The 22,071-nt window shown below is 38.1% G+C and overlaps 1 protein-coding gene across 17 annotated transcripts in view; it reads left to right on the top strand.

The window, feature by feature from the left end:
- Positions 1 to 22,071, top strand: part of TBC1D5 (TBC1 domain family member 5) — a 539,941-nt gene that overhangs the window by 456,338 nt on the left and 61,532 nt on the right. For 12 of the 17 annotated variants that reach the window (XM_045503731.1, XM_045503722.1, XM_045503732.1 and 9 more), the window contains 2 exons: positions 12,495 to 12,769; positions 16,888 to 16,953. In XM_045503731.1, coding sequence (XP_045359687.1) covers positions 12,495 to 12,769; positions 16,888 to 16,953 — 341 coding nt within the window. The remainder of the gene's footprint in view (positions 1 to 12,494; positions 12,770 to 16,887; positions 16,954 to 22,071) is intronic. The other 5 variants (XM_045503738.1, XM_045503736.1, XM_045503735.1 and 2 more) reach the window with 1 other exon arrangement.

Raw genomic sequence — 22,071 nt, 5'->3', positions numbered from 1 at the left:
GACTAAGTCCCAGAGAGCTACTGTACAGTATAGTGCCCATAGGTTATAATAATAATATATTAATTAATATATATTAAAAGTTTGCTAAGAGGGTTGATCTTATTCTAAGCATTTTTATCACAAAAAAAATAAAGAGGGAGAGAGGAAACTTTTGGAAGTGATGGATATGTTTATGGCATAGATTGTGGTGATGGTTTTATAGATGTTTACTTATCCCCAAACTCATCAAGTTGTACACATTAAATATGCACAGCTGTTTGTATGTCAGTTATACCTCAATAAAGTGATTTAAAATAAATGAATGAATGGGCAAGCTAGTACTGGTGAAGGTGCATGGATACCCTTAATTCTTGATAATCTTGCCAAAGAATTCTTCCAATTCTGTATGTAACCCTTATAACCACCACGTTATGGCCTGGAGGTTTGTTTACCATGTCAGTATCACCACTTTATCCATCATCAAAAGCCCCTGTAGCTGTGATACCATTGGTAAAGTCCATGTCGCTCTTTAAGGCCAAAGATGCTCTTATCTGGCTGGGCCCTTCAGCCATAATTAGTCTTGCAACTACTTTCTTAGCTGTTTAGAAGCTATTAAAGAGTTAATGCATTGGAGCTGTCACTTGCTACTGCAAGACAGAGATGGGAAGGATCCAGAGGAGTATATATACTCATGGGGGAACCCCCAGCAGTGATCAATGAATAGAAAATAGACAGGAGACAGGCAGACACCTGAAAAGCAGGGACGTAATACCTGCTATATCTATGGTAATGGACTTCTATTTGTGTTGCTTATCCAAATAAGGGATAAGGATGCAAAGATGACATGTGATTTCATGGATAAGAATATCTCTAGAAATCAAGAAGCCTGATTTCTCGTCTCTGCTTTACCATGGATTGCTATAATTAAGTCTTTAAAAGCAAGTGCCTAGGTATTTTAGTGGTAGATTTTCCATTACGTGTGTGCATAATATTCACTGTGCTCTGATTTTACTTACTTGCAAATTTCTTTTTAAAAATGGGAATTGACATTTTCTTATTCATTCAACTTTTAAGCTCAGAACGACAATTTAACACTCAAAGCTCGTTCCAATTTTGTCCTTAAATAACCAGAAATTGCTGCTATAAAAAAAAATAAGTACATCTAATTTGTGACCAGTCTTCAGTGGAACCTATCAATCTATTTAGGAATCTGTAACTACTAAAATGCCCAATTGAGTAGTCGTGGAACAGAATTTCATAGTTTTTAAATACTGCGGTTGCTTCTATTAAGAGTAGAATCACATACCTTCTTTATTCCAGAACGGTCATGGATTTTCTGTTTGAAAAGGACACAACACAATTTCTCAAAGTGTGCAGTTCTTTCTGCTCCACAGAGGTGATGCGATAACGGCACGTGAGTGGTCAGTAGTGCCTCCAGAGCACATGTCACTTTATCTAGTGGTGACTGTTTACACATTCCACAACTGTAGGTCTTTTTACTTAAGTAGTTTCATATCACCAAAATTTTAGAGACAGAAAATACCAAGCTTAGTTCATGATCTCTCCACGCATCAGCTCAGCAATAACATTCTGTGTGCTAACTATGCCAGCTTTCCTCTGCACCCCCATCAGAGCTTAAACAACTTAACTCATATCAACGATGAAAGAATCCAGAATTATAATTCTGGTAGATGGGCCTTCTGCAGAAGGCCTCTTGCCAGAAACCCTACATGAGATCCTAGAGGAAGCGAGGCTCCAGGGAAAGAAGATTCTAATAAAGAGAGTACCCTGAGCTCTTAAGATGCATCCCACATTCCTTAGCTGGGCTCCATGTGACTAAAGCGTGATGGCATCCAATCCATTCTTACCCTAGGAATGCCTGGTGACTAATAATTCTGCATCTCTCCTTGGGATTAGGATCTGCCTCAGCTTAGAAGGGCTCCTTCCTCTCCAGGTCTGGCCTCACTAGAATGTCCTGAAAAAGTGCAGGGTTCCAGGAAGCACAAGGATCCTTCCAACAATCTTACGTTAGAATATGACGAACATCATGAGAGCAGTGACCACATCTGTCTCATTCATTGGTGTTGCTTCAATACCTGCCACAAAGAACAAATTTAAGTATTAGTGAAATAAGTGAGTGCTTTTTAGCTTCGGTTGTAGAATAACTCATATTGATGTTACGAGCCACATCTTAGAATCCTCATATTCCTAGCACTGTACTTGGTACTATTTATAATGGTTAGTAAATATTTTAGTTTAATGATTAGGTAAATAAATACTGTTTTGAATACCTAAAAGACATGATAAAATTCTCCTCAACAATTTCCATTTTACATGGTCAACAAAATTTTTTAAATTAGGCTTTATTATATTTACTTACATAATGACTACAATTGTTCAGAATTATTTTATTGCTAAAATATGGTAAAGAAATAATTGCTAATAATATTCCCCAAGCTATAAAGCCAAGAAGTCCATGGTTATCAGTATTAGTAGTTAATTGGCTAATCAGAATGTCAGAGAACCCTGATTTCTATATAAATGTAACTTTGTGATACTTTTGTGCTCAAATAACTAAAAGTTTGTGCTTATAAGCACATCTGTGTCTGAAGTGCTCTTTCTGTCACATCAAAGAGTTGTTACTACCCAACCAATTTAGATAAATTGCTAATACTGTCTCCTATCTAATCCAGAGTAAATAGATTTTTCTCCTTTTTTAAAAAACGTATGCATAATTTGTACCAGTACACAGATCCGTAGTATTCTATCTGATGAGTTTTGACAGTTGTGTATACCCATGTAACCTCCATCCAAAACAATATATCTGGCATGAACATTTCTTTCACCTGAGAGTTCCCTCGTATCCCTTTACGGTCATTTGCAACCACTCATTCCGAGACGACTACTGTCTGATTTCTGTTACAGTATATATTGGTTTCGCCTTTTCATGAACTTCATATAAATACAACCAGGCAGTGTGCACTCTTTTGTATCTAGCTTTTTTTTTTTCATTCAGCATGATGTCTTTGCGGTTTGCCCATATTCCATGTATCCATGTTCCTTCCTTTGGATTGTTGAGTCGCATTCCATCATATGAACATACAGCAAGTTGTTTATTCTCTCGTTGACTGAGTCATTTCAAGATTTGGAGTATTATGAATAAGGCTGCTGTGAACATTTCTCTACAAGTGTTTTGGTGCTGTTGTTTGTTGTTAGTGTTGTTTATAGATGTATGGTTTTCTTTCTCTTAGGTAAACACAAATTGCTCTATAGGATAGATGAATGTTTAACTTCATAAGAAACTACCTGTTTCAAAACAACCTGTTTTGAAAGTAACTGTATCTTTTTCTACTCCCATTAGGAATATATGGGGTTTCCAATTGCTTGCATTCTTGTACATCATTGTATAGCATTAGTAATTGTGCATCCTTGCCAACATTTGCTATTGTCAGTCTTTTTTATTTTATTTATTCCAGTTGATATGAAAATGGTATCTCTTATGGCTTAATTTGCGTTTTTCTGATGATTAATGATGTTGAGCATCATTTCATAACATATCACTGATATATAGGTCTTCTTTTATAAAGTGTTATTTCAAGTTTTTTTTTTTTACCTGTTTTCAATGGGTTATTTGTTTTTTTTTTTTAATTTTAGGAATTCCTTATATATTCTGGATAGGATTCTTTGTCAGATATGTGTACTAGAAATATTACTCCCTAGTGTATGGCTTGTCTATTCATTTTCTTAATGATGTCTTTAGATGATCAGAAAAATTTTATTTCAGTGAAGTTTCTTCTTTCAGTTTCTTCTTTTATGGCTAGTGCATTTTGTTTCCTACCTAAGAAATCTTTGCCTCCCTTTAGTCTCCATTTTTGATGGTCCCCAGACCCTCCTCAGCTTAGTGACTCACTAGGACTCACAGCACTCTACAAAGCTGTTCCACTCATGGGTACTGTGTATTATGACAAAAGGATACAGACTGAAATCAGGAAAGGAAAAAGTTTGTAGTCTAGTAGGAGAAACTAGATACAAGTTTCCAACTGTCCAGTCCCAGTGGAGTGCTTAAGTCTCCCAGTAGCAATATATGACAACATGTGATAAGTGCTGCCGCTAGGGAAGCTCACCCAGGCTTGCTATCCCTCAAGGTGTTTTGTTTGTTTTGTTTTTTTTTTTATTAGAGCTCTGTCATGTAAGCATGAAGCAACAGTGTGACTAACGGTATGATATGGAAACCTCAATTTTTATTTCTATAGATAAGTCTTAGAGAGTTTATCTAATGATTGTATACACAGCAATCTACGTATTTATTATTCTTATGTTAGTTTGACAAATGTTATGAATGGTGTTCAGACCTAATTAGGTAAGCCCCCTATAGGCTAGCTTATATCCAACCATGCATTAGGCCAACCTTTTTATCCCTAAAAGCACTACTCCTTTTGCTTCATGACACAGTAACAAAAATGTATCTTCCACGTACAAAATAATCGTAGCCTTATAGATGAAAGGAGTACATTTCACTCAAAAGTCAGACTCCTAAGGAATAAGTAATAGCAAACTAACTTTTATCATCTTGTTTTAATAAAGACCTATCAAATCTAGAGTTCTTTGAGATGTGGAGATAGTTTGTTTTCTAAGACAATAGAAACCTCACAATATGGCAAACAAATTTAGAATTACATATAGATGTCTTTCATTGAAGCAAATTTGCTACTCTCAACTTTAAAGATAAAGAATTAAGAAAGGTAGAAACCAATTCATTTTATAGAATTTGAAGTCTTCAACTCACAGAATTTGTAAACAAAAGTACACCATAAATTAGCTCAGGTGTTAGAATCATCTTGAAAAGTACTATGTTGCAACCCTGACAGCTGTTTTGAATTTCCAAATAAAATATTTATGTCTATAAGCATGAAAGAAATAAATATGAACTGTAATCCGTTGAGGATAGATCACTAATGTAGATTTCTAGAAAGATAGCACAGATGGAAAGAGAATATTGTTTCTATCTAAAAACCAAAGTCACATACTCATATTTACTTTTTTCAACTACGCTTTGCACTTAAGAAAATAATTTTAAAATAAGTTCTGTGTTTTTATGGTGGAAAAAAAAGGTACAGTGAGGTGAGAAAATGATAGAAAAGGAGACTATGAAACAAATGAAAGAGCAGGGGGAAGAATAGCATCTTGAAAGGACAGTGAACGTGGAGGAAGAAGGAGGGGCAAAAAGAACAGAATAGAAACAGAAGGTAGAGATAAGGAGGCAGGGCAAACAGGCCCCTAAGTTTGGAGATGGGGTTTGGTCAACATTCCTCAAGGGCCTAGACTAGTGTACAGGCCTCTCATTTGGTCCTGCCCTTTCAACAATATGATGAATATGGTGGTGGAAGCTATTTGACACTGCAGATTATAAATCCCTAGAGCTGGAAAGGGCCTAGGCCTTAAATGAAAGGGCCTTTCATTTAAGCCTATGTCTCACCCAGGCCAAGACTAGAAAGCCACAGTGTCTGAAGGTGGTTTCCCAATTTCTTACACAGTTCCAGAATTGGAACACTTATTATTTTAAATAGAGCCTGTTAAAACATTAGAAAGGATTTCCTGTGTTATAGCTTTTGAACTGTTTTCTGTAACTTTCGTAACACATTTCATTTTCTAAAGCCATGCCAAAAGGACTGCTTTCCCCCATGACAGCTCCCATGATATTGTAAGACTCGCCCCCCAGCTTTTTAAGCGATTCCTCTCGCAGCATAATTTTCATACCTCCCCACTGTTCTACTCCATTTTATAAAGACACAACTCAGTTCTGCCAGACATTAATGCCTCAGCGAAAGCTGTCTGCCATAGTTGTGCAGTTAGCTTCTGCCATGTAGGCACTCACCTAGTATTTTTAGTCACATATTTATATTACTATTAAAGATAATATATATTTACTGCATAGAGATACCATATTTACTTTTGAAGGATAATTTCACAGGGTACAGAATTCTGGGTTGGCGGGGCTTTTTCTCTCAGTATTTTAAATATTCACTCCATTCTCTTCTTGCATGCATGGTTTCCAACAAGTTGGTTATCTTTGCTCTTGCATAGGTAAGGTGTTTTGTTCTTCTGGTTTCTTTCAGGATTTATTTATCTGTGATTTTATATAGTTTAAAAATTACATGCCTAGGTGTAGTTCTTTTGGCATTCACCCTCCCAGGTGTTCTTGAAGCTTCCTTCAAGAACTGTGGTTTGGTGTCTGACATGAATTTGGGGAAATTCTCAGTTGCTGTTGTTTCAGATATTGCTTCTGTTCCTTTCTTTCTCTCTTCTCCTCTGGTATTCTCATTATGTATATGTTATACCTTTTATAGTTGTCTCACAGTTGGATATTCTCTTCTGTGATTTTCTTTATGTCATTTTTGTGTTTGCTTTTCAGTTTGGGGAATTTCTTTTAAAACCTCCTCAACCTCAAGAGTGTGTATAGTCTCTTTCCTTGCCTGTGTGTAGTCTACTAATAAGCCTATGAAAGACACTGTTCATTTGTTATAGTTTTTTTTTTTTATCTTCATTCTTTTTTTCTTTCTTTCTTAGAATTTTCTTTTCTCTGCTGACATTTCCCACCTGTTCTTGCATGCTGTCCACCTTATCCATTAGAGCCCTTAGCATTTTAATCATAGTTATTTTAAATTCCCAGTCTGGTAATTCCAACAGATAGAGCAGGCTATATCTGAATCTGATTCTGATGCTTGCTCTGTCTTTTCAAACTGTGTCTTTCTACTTTTTTTCAGTAAGTCTTATATAAATTTTTTGTGATAGTTGGATATATGTAGTGGGTAAAAGGAACTGCTGTAAATGGACTTATAGTAATGTGGTGATAAGGTGTGGGAGGAGAAGAACCATTCTATAGTCCTGTGATTAGGTGTCAGTCTTTTTGTGAGCCTGTGCCTTCAGACTGTGAACACACCTGCCTCTCATCCGCCTCCCCAACGTGGGTGGGACAGGGTGACTAGAGGGGTGTGGGGTTGGGTATTTCCCTTCCTCCAGGTCAGTTAAGCTCTGATAAAACCTCAGCAGGTTAGATTTGGGTTGAATGATTTCTCCTGAGGGCAGACTTTGTTAAGAAAAACAGAATGTTCAGATGTATTTCAAAATGGTTCCCTTCCATTCCACCTGTTGGATGCACAATTTTTCTCCCATCGGTAGAACTCCAGGAGATAAAACTCAGGAGTGTGGGCTACCCCCTCATGATTGGGTCCCCCTCGGAGTTTATCTGTCAGATTGGTCCCCATTGAGCCCCTAGTAAGATTTGTCAATTGTACTTCATATCTCCCTACTCCAGTGCTGCTTCCTATGGGTCTCTGCTCCAGGAAGTTGTGATTCTCTGTAGTCACCTGTCAGTCTGTCTGATTTGGGGACAGCAGTTTACGCTATGGATCTAAGAAAAATTTGTTGATTTTTTTTTTTTTCAATTTATTCAACTCTTTCTGGTTGTTAGGACAAAGTGGAAACTTCCAAGCTTCTTACATGCCAGACTGGAAACCAAAAGTTCACTCATTTAGTATTAACACAGGCTAAGAATCTTACTTTTCTTCAGCAGTGTCCCTGTGGGCTCAGATTAGCCTAGCAGACCAAACTAAAACACTAATGTTTGGGTGTCGTTGTTGTTGTTGTTGTTGTTGTTGTTGTTGTTGTTGTTATTGTTATTGTTTTAATGTGAACTCATGTTAGCCCATACCTCTCTATTCTGTGTGTAATGTGCAGTTATAAAAAGGTTTAACCTAAGTGCTTAAGATTCCATTTATCTTTGTTAAATTTTATCTGTTTAATTCATTTCTCATGCTAGCCTGTTGAGAGTATTTTATATTTTGATTCCTTTGTCTAATAGATTAGGTGTCTCTGCAGGCCTTTAGTCTCAAATTCAGTAAGCACTTGTTCTCTTTCCAGTCACAAAATTATAGAATTTTCTAGCTAAAAGGAACCCAAAATATCAATAATCCAGCCCCCTTGTCTTAAAGATAAGGAAACTTCAGTCCAGAGAGCAGGCTACATAACTCTCCCCAGTTATGCAGCTCATTGATGGAAGGAAGATTATGAGCTTATAAAAAGGACTGGTGAGCAGGTCTGTGAACCAAGTCTGAGACACATGTCATCACCAGAAGTCTTTGGTGGGTGCTAGAACATTCAACAATAAACTTGAGGTACAGTTCTCCAACTATAACTGAGGATGCATTATCTTTCATTCTATCCACGGCACTGACATACCTTGGTAAATCTTACAGACTTTAACACCTCAGATAAGAAATAAAGTTGCCTTAGAATGACTTGTTTTTAGTGACCCATACTGGCTACTTGTGATAGACTACAACCATTTTCAAGTAATTAGGAAAAAAAAATTTAATAAGCCAGTCCATTTTCTGGTTCGTGGTCTCTACAATCCTTCTGAAAAATTAGAACAGTGCCCCCACTTTCAGTCTTCTGATACCTCTTTTTCTATTCAGTACAACAAATTGGGTATTATATTTAAACACAAACAAACCCAGCCATCTGAAACTTTAAAATGTACCTAAATAACAATTGAGCCAATGGACTATATAGAAAACGTGTGGGAAAAACTGTGATGCTGTTGCTATAATCAAATGCAAATGTATATCTTTAAATGCTTTTATTGGGAAAGAGAGGGAACTGAACAACTGAATGAATGGATGAATGGATGAACGAACCAAGCATTCAACCTTTGGGAATACAGAAAGGAAATAATAAGAAAAATATAAACTAGCATATTGAGAAAGATAATTACAAATAAATGGAAAACTCTTCCTTTGACAAAAATATAAACAAGCATGTAACAAAATTTTATTGAAAAAGGAGTTAAGTAAACAAATATTAGACACTTAATATCAGACCTGAAAAACAAATCCATAGATAGAAAGGAAGAAAGCCTGAGGTGGTGTCAAAGCTTGGATAACAGGAGAGGAAAATCTCCGTGGCTGTGGAGAGTTTTTACAAACGTGATCACGTGATAATGTTCTGGGTTTTTGGTTTGTTTGGTTGGTTGGTTTTTTTAAGCTTTAGAAAAGTTTTAGAAGTTGAATGAAAACAGCTCATGCCTCTGGCAGTTAAGAAGACATTGGAAACACTAGAAGCTCTTTCAGGAGAGTGTGGGTTAGAAAGTCAGGCGGTAAGAGATCAGGTGGGTGGCAAGAGGCAGCAAGAGTCACCCAGTTTTAGAAAGTGAACCAAAGGGGCCCAACAGTGAAGCCAGGTTGGGTTCTGATGCAGTTGTTTTGATGACTTGAATCTTCAGGTAAGTGTCCCATCGCTACTGATTTAACCTGCTAAATGAGGCTGTGCAAAAAGTAGGGTCTTGGCAACAATTTGAAGACAATCCCTCCTATATTGTACTATTTTTATTACTTAATAAGAGTATGTAGTAAATAATAATAATGAAAGACTTTGATTACACAAAATTAGTTACTCATTAGATTTATATAATGTCTTGTTAACTCCAGAGTCCTCTTACTATTTATTTCAACAGTGTTTACACGTTACACTCCATTGTTAATCCAACCCAGTACTCAGTGTCCATCAGATCTCTGACAAACGCATTAATTTTCATTGACTCAGCACACATGACTTAATAACGTACATCACAGCCAGTAAAGAATGCTGCTACAGATATTTAAGATCTGTGTTTAGCCACCTTTGGCCAAAAAATTATCATCCTGAAAAACAAACACACTATGGACAGCATGTTTGTCCTAGAAGTACATGTTTTACAGTTGTTTGTATCTGTAATAATTGAAGAGTCACCTTCAGTAGTTGTTTTGAGAAGAAAATATTCTTCTAGAAGCAGTGGGTAGTGAATGAGGGGGGAAGTTGGTTAAAAACAAAAAATACCCAAAAAAGGAAAACGGTGTTCATCCCCTTTTAAGAGGTATTCAGATGAAAAACTGCTCGGCATGAGCTTGATCTATGTTTTTTGTGCTTATTAGTAGTAATGAAGATGCATTAACCATATTCTCTTGATAATGCTCTAGCAGTTTCTTAGTACTTTTATCAACATATAAATTTTACAGCTGGCAGTATGGGAATTTGACTAGTACATTTTTGTTCATAAAAAAGGGTAACAGCATTTTAGCTTCTTCATATCTGTGAATTATGAATCTTGCCTTCAAACAAGCAAAACTAAAATGCAACAAGACATGGGATTGCATGCAGGCTGCTGAGTGGAATACAGTGCCAGAGGTGAATGCCTTCCTAATCCACAACTTACGAGTTCTTTTCATTTCCTTCATTTATTTTTCAATAAACATGTATTGAGTGCCTTCTCTGTTGCTAAGCTGTAGTGTCTGTAAATTGAGAATGCCGTACTTCATTAGGAAGCAGCGGGAAACTGGAAGTAAGTGGTGTATAATCACGATATATCCTTATCTCCATTAGGAAACGTTATTTTCAACAATTTTTGGAAGGGCATGAAATAGCTCAGTTCTTTAAAGATAAAACTTGATACAAAAAGAATCATTTGACAATTTTTTTCACATTTCGTGGAGTTGTAAATGAGCAACTCTTTCTCTTATAAAGCCGAATTCCAGGTTTTAAATTTGATTTGTCCTAGCTCCAAAGTAATGTAAGTCTCCAATATGTAGCCCATAATATTAGCCAGTACCATTAAAGAAAAACTTGATGAAAGGAAGAAGCATAGTGTTCTCTTTTATTATAGGACTATGGATCAGTTCTATCTTAGAGCTGTATCTAGCAACGCCAGGGATACAGCTGTTCTATAAAATGTAGGAGAATTACTATGTAAGAGCTGTCAGGTAGATCTGAGAGAAGGAAATGATAGTAAAATTCAAGTTAAATCAAGTAAATGTATCCCTCAAACTTGATTTTCGATCTCCTACTTTTATGGAAAAAAGAAGCAAAATGTGAGAAAATAAGCTTCTATTAATGATTTAGGCAATAAAAATACAAACTTTGGTATTGTTGTGGAGTGGGACTACCTCCTGCAACTAAAATAATTTATAATCGTAACTGGTCTTCAAGATAATACCCCTGAGATACCTCAAGATTACAAATCATCTGGGAGGTAGTCATTCAGTTGACAAATGTTTACTTGGTGTCTTCTGTTTGCCAGATGGCTGTCACACAGGTGCTGGCAAACCATGGCAGCCGAGCGAGGAAGTGTATGAGAGGAGCGGCGGGTAAGGGGGTTAACCATTGACAAGGGTAGAATAAAATAAGAGTGAGCCTTCAGCTCTGCACTGTGGAGGTCATCCATGACTAGGAGGAGTAGTTTTTGCACATTGGCAAGGAGGCCACAACCAGACCTGAGTGGGCCTAGGACCCAAGAAGCAGAAGTAGCACATAAGACAGCTTTTTGAAAAAATATGTCATGAGGAAGGAGGAGAAGTGGGATGGTAACTAGGAAGAGATGAGGGTTCACAGGATAAGTTAGCAAGGGCGCTTGTGTGAGCATGCACACGCACGCGCGCACACACACACACACACACACGCCATGGTTGTATGCTAATGGGAATGCCACTACAGAGAAGGAGAAAATGATTCAGGAGAGGAAGGTGCAAGGGCAACGATCTCAGGTCAGAGGATGGAATCCAGAGCACAGTGAGAGAGGCTGGCCATCGCTAGGAGCCGGGACTCTTCACTGTAGAGGTGGAAAGACTTCCACTACCTGGACGTGCAGCTCCCTTTTAACAAATATTTATAAAGCACCTGTTATACGCTAGGCAACAGCAGCATAGCAGACAGACCAGAACCCCTTATCTTCGTGAAGCTTGCGTTCGAATGGGGATTGGAGGAGATGGACAAATAATAACCCATCAAATAGAATATGTAGTGCCATCAGGAAAAGTGAAGCAGGGCAGTGGGGAAGGAGGATGTGGAGAGCCAGGATGGTCGGGGTGGTGAGGGCAACTTGCAGTTCTCAGGAACTGGGCGATTCTGTACAGCTTTTATTGAATTTACTTTGTGACTCTCAGACACGTTTATTTTTCAAAATCAGATTAAATGTGGCCTAATACCCACACGCCAGGGCTTGTGGGAAATCTGCTGTCGGCTTCATTTCACAGGTGCCGTTTTCTATCCAAGGCTTGCTGAGCCCTGGACGTCTCCTTTAGAGTCCTTATCACAGGCTTTAACCATGCTTTTTTTACGCGATTATTTAATATATTTCTTCCCTACTACACTGAAAACTCCAGGAGGGGAACTACGTCTGCTGTGGACAACTGCATCCCCAGAACCGAGCACAGTGTTAGCACAAAATAGGCCCCATTTGTTGAATGAATGAATGAATGAATGAATGAACAGTAAAAAGACTATTTTCCATAAGCCACCTCTCGAAGAACCTTACCGTTGTATTATTTTGTGATCACTTTTATGTTTTCACTTTCGCTTTGTGTAGCTTTTCCAGTAAATGGCCTTTTTCAAGCAGGTAAGATGTGTTTTTATACCAATTGGAATAAGTGACATAGAGTTGTCCTCTAATTTAAGTAATGTTTCTCCACCTAATTTTTTTTCTACAGGGCCAACGTCAAAGGTGCTCCCCTGAATATAAATAAGGTCTCTAATAGCCTGATAAATTTTGGAAGAAAGTTGATTTCTCCAGCAATGGCCCCAGGCAGTGCGGGTGGCCCTGTACCAGCGGGCAGTAGTGGAGGCTCCTCCACTGCTGTGCCTCCCACCAGGACCCTGGCAGAGGTCCCCAGGCATCCCCTGCAGCAGCAGCAGCAGCAGCAGCAGCAGCAGCAGCAGCAGAGACTGATGAAATCGGAAAGCATGCCAGTGCAATTGAACAAAGGTAAGGAAACAATCGTAATAAATCGAACGAAAACGCTCACAGTGTAGCCTGGGATTTCCTCACCTGCCTGTGAGGAACCAACCTCCTAGAGATAGAAATTAATGCAAAATCTAATTTTTAAAAATCTGTTAGATTCGTTTTTTTTTTTTTCAGTTGGAATATCAGATCCTGTGTCGTTTTTAATAAGACCATTTTATGAAGTAATTTGTTAAGGTACTTCTTTAGCATCTATATCCTAGGATACGTGCATTCGAGTCCTCTGGATGCCCGTAGAGTATGGCACAGGCTATCACAACACAGAACTTGAGAGCAGTTGATGCGATCTCTGCTAACGTGTAATGATGTATAGTCTGAAATGGGACGTTCCAAGAGCATGGGCTTCACTGGTCGTAGCATCCATCCGCGCAGCTGGTTTGAAGAGAGCGTGCTGCCCCTAGGCTTGCGGTTGCTCATCCAGCTGCTTTACCCATGAGCAATATGAACTGTACCCTTACGGGGAAGGCTAAACAGAATCTCTAGCAGCCAAAGTCAGTCTGTGAGTCCAGGCCCTACAATCTAGAGCCTTAGAATGCTAGAGCAGAGGAGACCTGGGAGACCACCTCATCCAAAGCTCTCATTTGACAAGCGGGGCCGCTGCTGGTGCTGCTACGAGTGAGGGGCGCTCTTGCCACCCAGCCTCAAGTAAGCGTGTGGTCTGTTTCCAGGCTTTTCTGGTGCTTCGTCTCCCGCATGTATTTAACTCGTAGGAGAGCCCTTCAGGTTCCTACTCAGAACCTTTATGCTCTTATTTTCCACTCTTTTCAGAGACCCCTATATTAAGTGCCCCTGTTCACAGCAGATTAGAAACAGCTGCATTTATTTTTAGTGGTGGGACTCTGCTATCTATACTATAGAAGCAAGAAATAGGAACATGATGGCAGAAAATCTACAGAATTCAATCCTAAGACCTCACAAAGCACAGAGCCTGTGGCCATTCAGTTGTCAGGGCACAAATAGCCTGATCCATGCCTCATTCACATCTTAAAGGGACCCTTGTTCTAGCCGTGTTCGATGACCGGTGTTGACAGCAACCACAGTAATATTGAATCGGTTAGAAGACCTTAAACCATGTTCCCATACACTCTGTTTAAGAAGATTGCATCTAAAATGGTTAAAAATTTTAAATTCTTGGCATTTAAGCTGGCAGACTTAAGTGGACTTTATTCCCCAATGGCACAAAAATAATGAGTATTGAATTCACTAACGAGTGTGTGCATGTTTATTCTTCCGTCAGTTACAGGGTATTATCTACCATTGCCTATATGAAGTATTAGACTTGTATAGTTAGTATATAAGTTTCTGTTAGAATATTGAGTTTGCGTTACACAGGAATGTCTCGTGTAAAACTACATTCTTTTCTTTTCAATGTAGAGTTGTCACACATGATTGAAAGAAAAGGAGACTTCAAATCATTAACACATTGTAAATGTATTTTAATGCCAGGAGACATGCCCACTTTCAGAATGGAAATGAATGTTATTTTCAATATTTCTTAATTGTACTGTTTTATTGTTCTAACCAAATATGATTTCAGTATTGCTTTGATAACAAGCCATAGTCAGTAGTAATTCTAACTGATGGCAGGCAAATGAGTCAGAGAATCTCTTAATGCTGTAGCTTAAATCTTCAGAGGAACCAAGCCAAATGACTATAGAAATATAAAGTTGTATCTCTAAGGAAATGTCAAGTATTAATATCACAGTAAGTGAGAAGGAGGCGCACGAGGATGGAACGACTGATGAAAACGAAGTCCCCAGTTAGAAGGAGACAACAGAGCACTTAAGCAAAGTACTTGGAACATGAGTATCACTAGGGCATTTTGTAACTGATCCCCGTGCTGAAAGAACGTCTCCTTGTGTGGCAGCTCTTCTTTTTCTTTCTGGTTCATTCTCCTCGTGTCAATCACAAAAAGCTTGTCTACCTTCCTCTTAAAGATAAACATTCCTGCAAATGTCCCTCCCTGCATAAGGATTTGAATGAAACGGAGTAAAAGGCGAAGAGAACAGTTGATACAAGTAGAAACCAGCTAGGTTGCTGCTCCCTCTCACTGACTTGCCCATGAAATGAACCGTAAGCACAGTCCTGAAGCCTTCTGACCATGTCTCCTCGCCCTGAAATAAGAGGTGTGGACTGCTCCCTGGGGAGCCTCCCAGCTCCAAACATCCGTAAAGATACACTGGGTAACGCTACAAGGAAAAAATACGTCGCCAGCATTCGTTCTTTATGCTGGTGTTTCCCACAAGTATCCCGCTGTGCTGTGACAGTGACAGATCTGCAGCTGTGTCACCTGGTCCCCGAGATTGGTGAGCACAGTACGTAGCCTGTCAGGAGGCTTGTGTTGGAATACGGCTTCTTACTATCGCAGAACAGAGTCATCTACTTAGGGCCTTTGAGGAGAGAGAATGTAATAGCCTTTGTAGTGTCCTCTGCCAGAAAATTTGAAAGTTGCTTTGAATAATGGCTGTTAGTAAAGATGAAAATGCTTGTGGTTTTCGTAGGTTAGTTAACTCTCGAATGTTTATGCTTCCGTAGGATGAGAGTTGTATGGAAAACCCAAAATTCGTGTATGTGTTGCTGGGAACGCAAAGTGTAGTTTGTGTATGTGTTGGGAGTCGGGTCGTGAAAGAAAGAAGAGGGTGCGCAGATATTCCTCCGCTACTTTCTGGTGATATTTAATATTAAAATGAGTTTTCAGTCTCTAAATTATACACTAATAGGTAATCCAGAAGCAGCAGAGAAAAGTGGGTGACAGGCACAGAATTGAAAATCCCCTTCAAATAAACAGAAGATAGGCATGCCACTTATCAGTGAACAGAGAGGTAACTGTATTATGAAAATTCAGGACCTGATAAGTTCCGTTGAAAGCTGGTTTGGAGTGTGTACCTATTTATAGATTTTATTTCAGTTACAGGAGATATAGATACACATATATAAATGCATGTACTGTTAATGGATGGGATGATAGGATTACAACCCAGTAATTTGCAGATAAGCTGGCTGTGCTGTCAATTATAATTGTAGCAAGTGGTCAAAACACTTGAGGGTATGTTGTATAATTCCAAAACTGATTTGCTATTATATGAAAGCTACAGGGCAAGCAAGTCTATTAATCCTGCATTATCAAACCTGGAAACTACAGTGTCTTTGTAGAAGACTTGGATTTTAGTTTATGAATTTCACAGTAACTTAAACCTTCAGATGCTGATACAGCCAGAGGATTAATTCTGTTGACAGTGACTGTGCCTAATGATGAACTTGGCCAGGAAGGAAGAAATCAGAGAACCGAAAAGTCTTCCTTCTAAATGGGAGTGTGCCTCAAGTTCTTCACACAGAATTTCCTGTTCTCCTTTTCCTTTCTCTCCTGTACTTTTAGAATGCACTCCCTCTTTCCCCATTTCCTTTGTCTATTTTTTGAAGTTGAACGCTTCTTTATTTTAAGCATTTACCATAGGTCCAATTTGTGAATGAAATCTCGCCTATCATAAGTATATCAAGTTTAAAGGGTGTGCAGTTCACAGATTTATTTTTACATGTTGACATTTATAAGTACATGTGGTAGCTTATGAAATCTTTTCAATACTTAACTATGAAATTAGAACTTGTTTAGGTATTTATCTTATCACTGTAGAAACTGGTGTCAAGTTTAGTTAAAAATAATTTCTCTCTGTTGTAGGAGGAAATGCGTTTCAAAAAAATGCCTGCTTTGTAATAAATGCATATTTACTTTTGGATAAAGAATTTTTTTTTAAGAAAAAAAATATGAAACCACATTACTATTTGTAGCATAATTAAACCTGCTCAGAAAAATCATTTGATTTCTCAAGTTTCTTATGTTTTAGACTAATAGAAACTTGTTTTTTTCTTGAAGAAAAATATTCACAGAAACATTTTAGGAAATACTTTTTAAAAATTAATTCCTTTAAAAAATATTTTATATTAATTTTTCTAAGATTGTATTTTGTTTTACTGTACCTTTAGTAATTAGGTTGATAAAAGTATTACATTAAGTATGAAAAAAAAGTAAACTTGATTTTTTTTCCTTTTTATGAAATCTAATTATTTTTTCTTATGAAATCCAGGCGATGTAGTTACAGGAAGCGATGCTCAGGTTTCTGTTCCTGTCCAGACTCTAACTGACCTCCAAGGTACAGTTACCATGGCAACGTAGTATATCTTTTTGCCTGCAGTATTATCATTGCCTTCTCCAAAATTCCATTTTTCTTTTTGCCCACCCTCCATTCATACTGTTGATCAGTTCACTACCATTGTTCAGCCGCTGAGTGGCACTGTTGTTTAGAACAAGAGTCCCCTCTCATGTCATACCTTGGTGATGCCAAATCTGGCTATGATGTGGCTTTTATGAAGTTTACACCAGCCTCTTTTCTTGCCAAATATGGTCACTCTATATTTTGTGGTTATTTTAACACTACACTTTATTTGGAAGCTCACACTGAGGTTTTTTTTGTTTGTTTGTTAGTTTGTTTTGTTTTTTTATTTCATAGGTGCTCTATGGCAGTATTTGACAAATCAGTTCTCAGATTACATGACTTAAATGCTGTTTTTATGCATATTATCATATGTACTAGCCAGAAACATTTACTATATTTTACCTAAAAGAATTACAACTTGATTTTGAAATAAGTTTTTAAGTACAGGCTTTGTATTATGAATCATATTAACAGTGCAAGAAATCTCCGTATGTAATTGGCAATGATTTAAAATAAAAAGATCACATTTAAATACCATAACCGCTTATTCAAAATCTGTATTCCAGGAATACAGAAATAATAGCAATTCACATTTAGCACCTCCTATGGAATTTTAAAATGTATAAATATTAAAGTTGCTGCATTAATCTTTTATTATATAATCTTTTACATAAAATGTGCTGTAGAGAGGATTTCTGTATTAAGTGGAAGCCTAAGCTAATCTTAAGAATCTTCCATTCAAATTCAGATTGAAAAGATAGCAGTATAAATTAAAATTCATAATCACATCTTCCTAAATTTAAAATATCCACATAATATAGTCATGTTCCTAGTATCAAAATGCTGTTCTATTAATGATATGTCTTCATAATATCTGTGCTTTTTTATAAATTTACAAAAAACAATATATTGTGATTAGGAGAATGAGTGGTGTATTGGCTTCTTTGAAAAATGTTGTGGCAAAAGAAGGATGAGATCTTACTTCTATATAGTTCTGTTTCACAGGTACAGTTTCTGGCTGTATTCAGGTAATTAAACCCTGACCTTTAAGGGCTTTTTCAACTTGGTGATTCCATGAAGAGCTGCTGTTTATCTTTCTTAGTGTCTAAGTGATCTATATTAGAAAGGGGTGCAGTAGCAAGGACAAAAAAGGGGTGCAGATAATCTCCAGATGATTTCTCTTAAGCTTTGTCATTTACTGTACTTAAATGAATATTACTGTGATCATCTGATATGGTGAGAATTCACAGGACTTCAATTGATTTCCTAAAATTAAAATCTGACCTCCCCCAGGCAACGTTTTAAAAAAAATTTTTTTTAATGTCTATTTATTTTTGAGAGAGAGAGAGAGAGAGAGACAGAGTGTGAGCAGGGGAGAGGGAGAGAGAGAGAGAGAGAGAGAGAGAGAGAGAGAGAGAGAGAGAGAGACACGGAGATGGAGGCACAGAATCTGAAGCAGGCTCCAGGCTCTGAGCTGTCAGCACAGAACACAACGTGGGGCTCAAACTCACAAGCTGTGAGACCATAACCTGATCCAAAGTTGGGCGCTTAACCGACTGAGCCACCCAGGCACCCCTGGCAACTTTTTAACAAGTGTTTTGGTATCCCAAATTTAGTTTGGTCACTTTTTAAGTTAGTTTACTGCAGAGTAGATCCTTGGCTGTGGAATCTCAATTTATACCTATGGAAAGAGAAAGGTGAAGGCTGTCTGACTTACTCTGATTTCTGCTTCTATGCTATTGCTCAATCTATTTTTTCCTACAGGCCAGAGCCACAAGAACAGTTTGCATTTTTAATAGAATCTTGCAGAGGGAGGTTATATCATTTTGTTCAGATCACTTGTGTTATATAGGTAGAATCATCTTATTCATTTATTCACCAGCTATTCGCTGAGTGCTTACTATGTGCCCAAGCTCTGTTCTCATTGTTCTCTTGGCTTTCCTGCTTTTATTTTTTAATTTACATGGTTGCTTGGGCATCAGCCTGTGCATTAGATAACCCAGGCAAGCCTACACAGTCAGGAACCAGCCCTTTTCTGGATACCCAGTTCAGAATTCCTCCTGCCTACCATGCTATGACAGAGATTGTATCAGTCTGATAGAGAAGGCTCCAGCCACTTTATGAGACATGGAGCCCAAATAATAAAAAGCTTTCAGTATGTCATGATGATAGTGACAATGATGATAAGAAAATAAGACTAACCTGCCCTGATTTGGAGAAGTCACTTTGTGTTTTCCTCAACATACTTCCTGCACAGTGTCAAAAAGCAAGGGGAAGTAAAAGTCAACCAAAATAGTTACTGGGGGCAACAAAAAAACTTTCTAACAATCTATGCTTAATAGGATCAGTAATATTAGAAGTTGAAGAACTTCATCAGAGGGGCCACACCCATTATACTCTCCTATATAATGTTTTCAGAGTAGATATACTTGTAAGGGAAATGAAACTATCATTTTGACTTTCCCAAGTATGTTTTTTCAAATGGAGTAAGTTTTAAGAAATGAAGTAAATAACAGCACTTTCAGTGATTCTTTGATTATGTTTTTTCATGAGATCTTATATTTGTATCTTTGCCTTTAAACACACAATTATATGTGTTTTATTTATTTATTTATTTTTTTTTTTTGGAGAAAAACTGACTATAAAATGAAATCCCACAATTTAAGTCAATAAATAGTTTTTGGAAAATTGTTAGGAAGTTCCATTTTATATCTCTCAGTATGGGTTGTACTCATAAAAAAATGTGCCGTGGGAGAATTTGTTTTTGAAGACTTAAAGAATTTCTTGGAAATTAGATTTGGAAATTGCCCGGCTGCCCCAGAAACTTTTCAAGAGATATTTAGGAACCGCAGAGCTTTAAAATAGGAGTCCACACACAAACACACACATGCTTACAGAGCTTACTTCCAAAGAAAATTTAGAATTTCCAACCAAAGTATACAAGTATTGTCACTTAATGGATCATTAGGGAAAAAATTTAGATTTCTTAAGTTATTGCCATAACCATTTAAAAAAATTTTTAATGTTTGTTTTTAAGGGTGAGAGAGAGACAGAGTGCAAGCAGAGAAGGGGCAGAGAGAGAAGGAGACACAGAACCCAAAGCAGGGTTCCAGGCTCTAAGCTATCAGCACAGAGCCCAGTGCAGGGCTCACACCTACGAACCATGAGATCATGACCTGAGCCCAAGTCGGACGCTTAACCAACTGAGCCACCCAGCACCATTTTTAATGTTTATACTTGTGTGTACATATTTATGTTGCAGATACAAATATATATACATACGTACATCCACACATAGATATCACTGTATAACATTGATCAGGTTTTTTTAAAAAGGAGGGGGGGAGGTCAAAAATCTCCCTGCCCAGATAACCACTGTTGACATTCTTAAGGTAAATCTAAAACACATACAACATTTGACCATCCCAATTAATTAAAGTCATTAAATGGGGGGGGGGGGAACACCTCTCTCTTTACTCCTCCCACTGGTTTCTGCCAACCCATTTCCCTAAGGGTAATCACTGTTAATTTTTTTTATAATTCCTTCTAGGAAAAAAATAGATTTTAAACTGAGGAGTAACGTGCAAGTCACATTAGCGCAGTACCAGCTCACATGTCAGGAGAGGACTCCCCTCTGGACCTTCAAGAACAAAGAACTAAAACAAATGCCCTAGTGCAACAAATTGGTAGAACAAAGAAAAGAGAGGCCGAATTAATTAGAATAGGACACAGTAACGATGGGACAAAGAACGCCTACTCACAGGAGCTAGAGGAGAGACTGAGAAGCCAAAAGCTATCCTCGTGAATGACCCTATGTTGGCCACTGTGCTTGTTGTTGAGAAATGATAGTCGTGAAGCAGGACAAGCAGTTCCATTATGTTCTGGATAATCACTCTAAGAAGGCAGAGAAACACGATACGTAAAACAAATCTGGGGAAGCATCAATTAGCTAGAAAATGCATTTTTGTGGAAAACTTATTCCCAAAAGACATTGAATAAATGACTTTTTGGACTGAGAACAAGGACAGAATTTGCCCTTTACTTTCAAAAAACCTCATTCCATTTGTCTTTAATCTTAGGTCACATGTGCGACAGCGCCCCCCACACAGCCTTATTGGCAGGGGAGGGGCCGGCAGACTGGAACAACTCTCCCAGCATGGGCTCTGGAGTTGGGTCCAGGTTTGAATTCTGCCTCCACCACTGCCTTGCTGGATGATCTAGGGAGGTCACTTAACCTGTTATCTGAGAAGAAAGGAAAAGAACAGCTGCTTAGGGCTGGTTGTGGGAAGTTACCACCGTACCTGTGCTCCGTAAGGACTCACGGGTGCTGCCTGCTCAAGTGGCAGTGATGAGGGGAGCACTGTTACGTGTTTTGTTTTGTTTTGTTTTGTTTTCCAAATACCCCTGGTTTTCAGAATCAAGTTCTGAAAGAACCAACTCAACTCCTCTATCTTTTCTTTTTTAATAATTATTTCTGGGGTGTCTGGGTGGCTCATTTGGTTAAACATCTGACTTCGGCTCAGGTCCTAATCACACAGTTTGTGAGTTTGAGGTCCGCCATCAGGCTCTGTGCTGACAGCTCAGAGCCTAGAACCTGCTTTGGATTCTGTGTCTCCCGCTTTCTTTGCCCCACAACCCCCTCAAAACTAAATAGATATTAAAAAAATTTTTTTTTAATAATTATTTCTGACATTCTATAACCACATGTTTGCATGTAGGCACTGGATCCAACAGTGCTTAGACTCTGTGGTCAGACTAGAGCAGGTCTGTTTCCAGGGGTTTCATTTACAACCTTCCATTCACTCTCCTGTGACACCAAGATGTATGTTTTTAACGCATAAACATCAGCCCTCTTGCTGTCTGTCACTCAAGTCTGTGAGGTGACAAAATATTACCAGAGAGGGGACACATGCCTCTCGTTTTCTCCTGGGTCATTGAACAAAGTCAAGGCCACGGCACTTTTTCCCTTTTTGCTCTTCTGAGCTGTGCCACCCCACCAGTGACCTCCCCCACCCCAGATTTCCTAGCCTTCTGAACATGTTACCTTTGGAGGTC

The sequence above is a fragment of the Leopardus geoffroyi genome, chromosome C2, assembly GCF_018350155.1.
Source record: "Leopardus geoffroyi isolate Oge1 chromosome C2, O.geoffroyi_Oge1_pat1.0, whole genome shotgun sequence".
Taxonomy (NCBI): Eukaryota; Metazoa; Chordata; class Mammalia; order Carnivora; family Felidae; genus Leopardus; species Leopardus geoffroyi.
The sequence above is the reverse complement of the archived record's forward strand: the minus strand, read 5'-3'. Positions and strand labels throughout refer to the sequence as shown.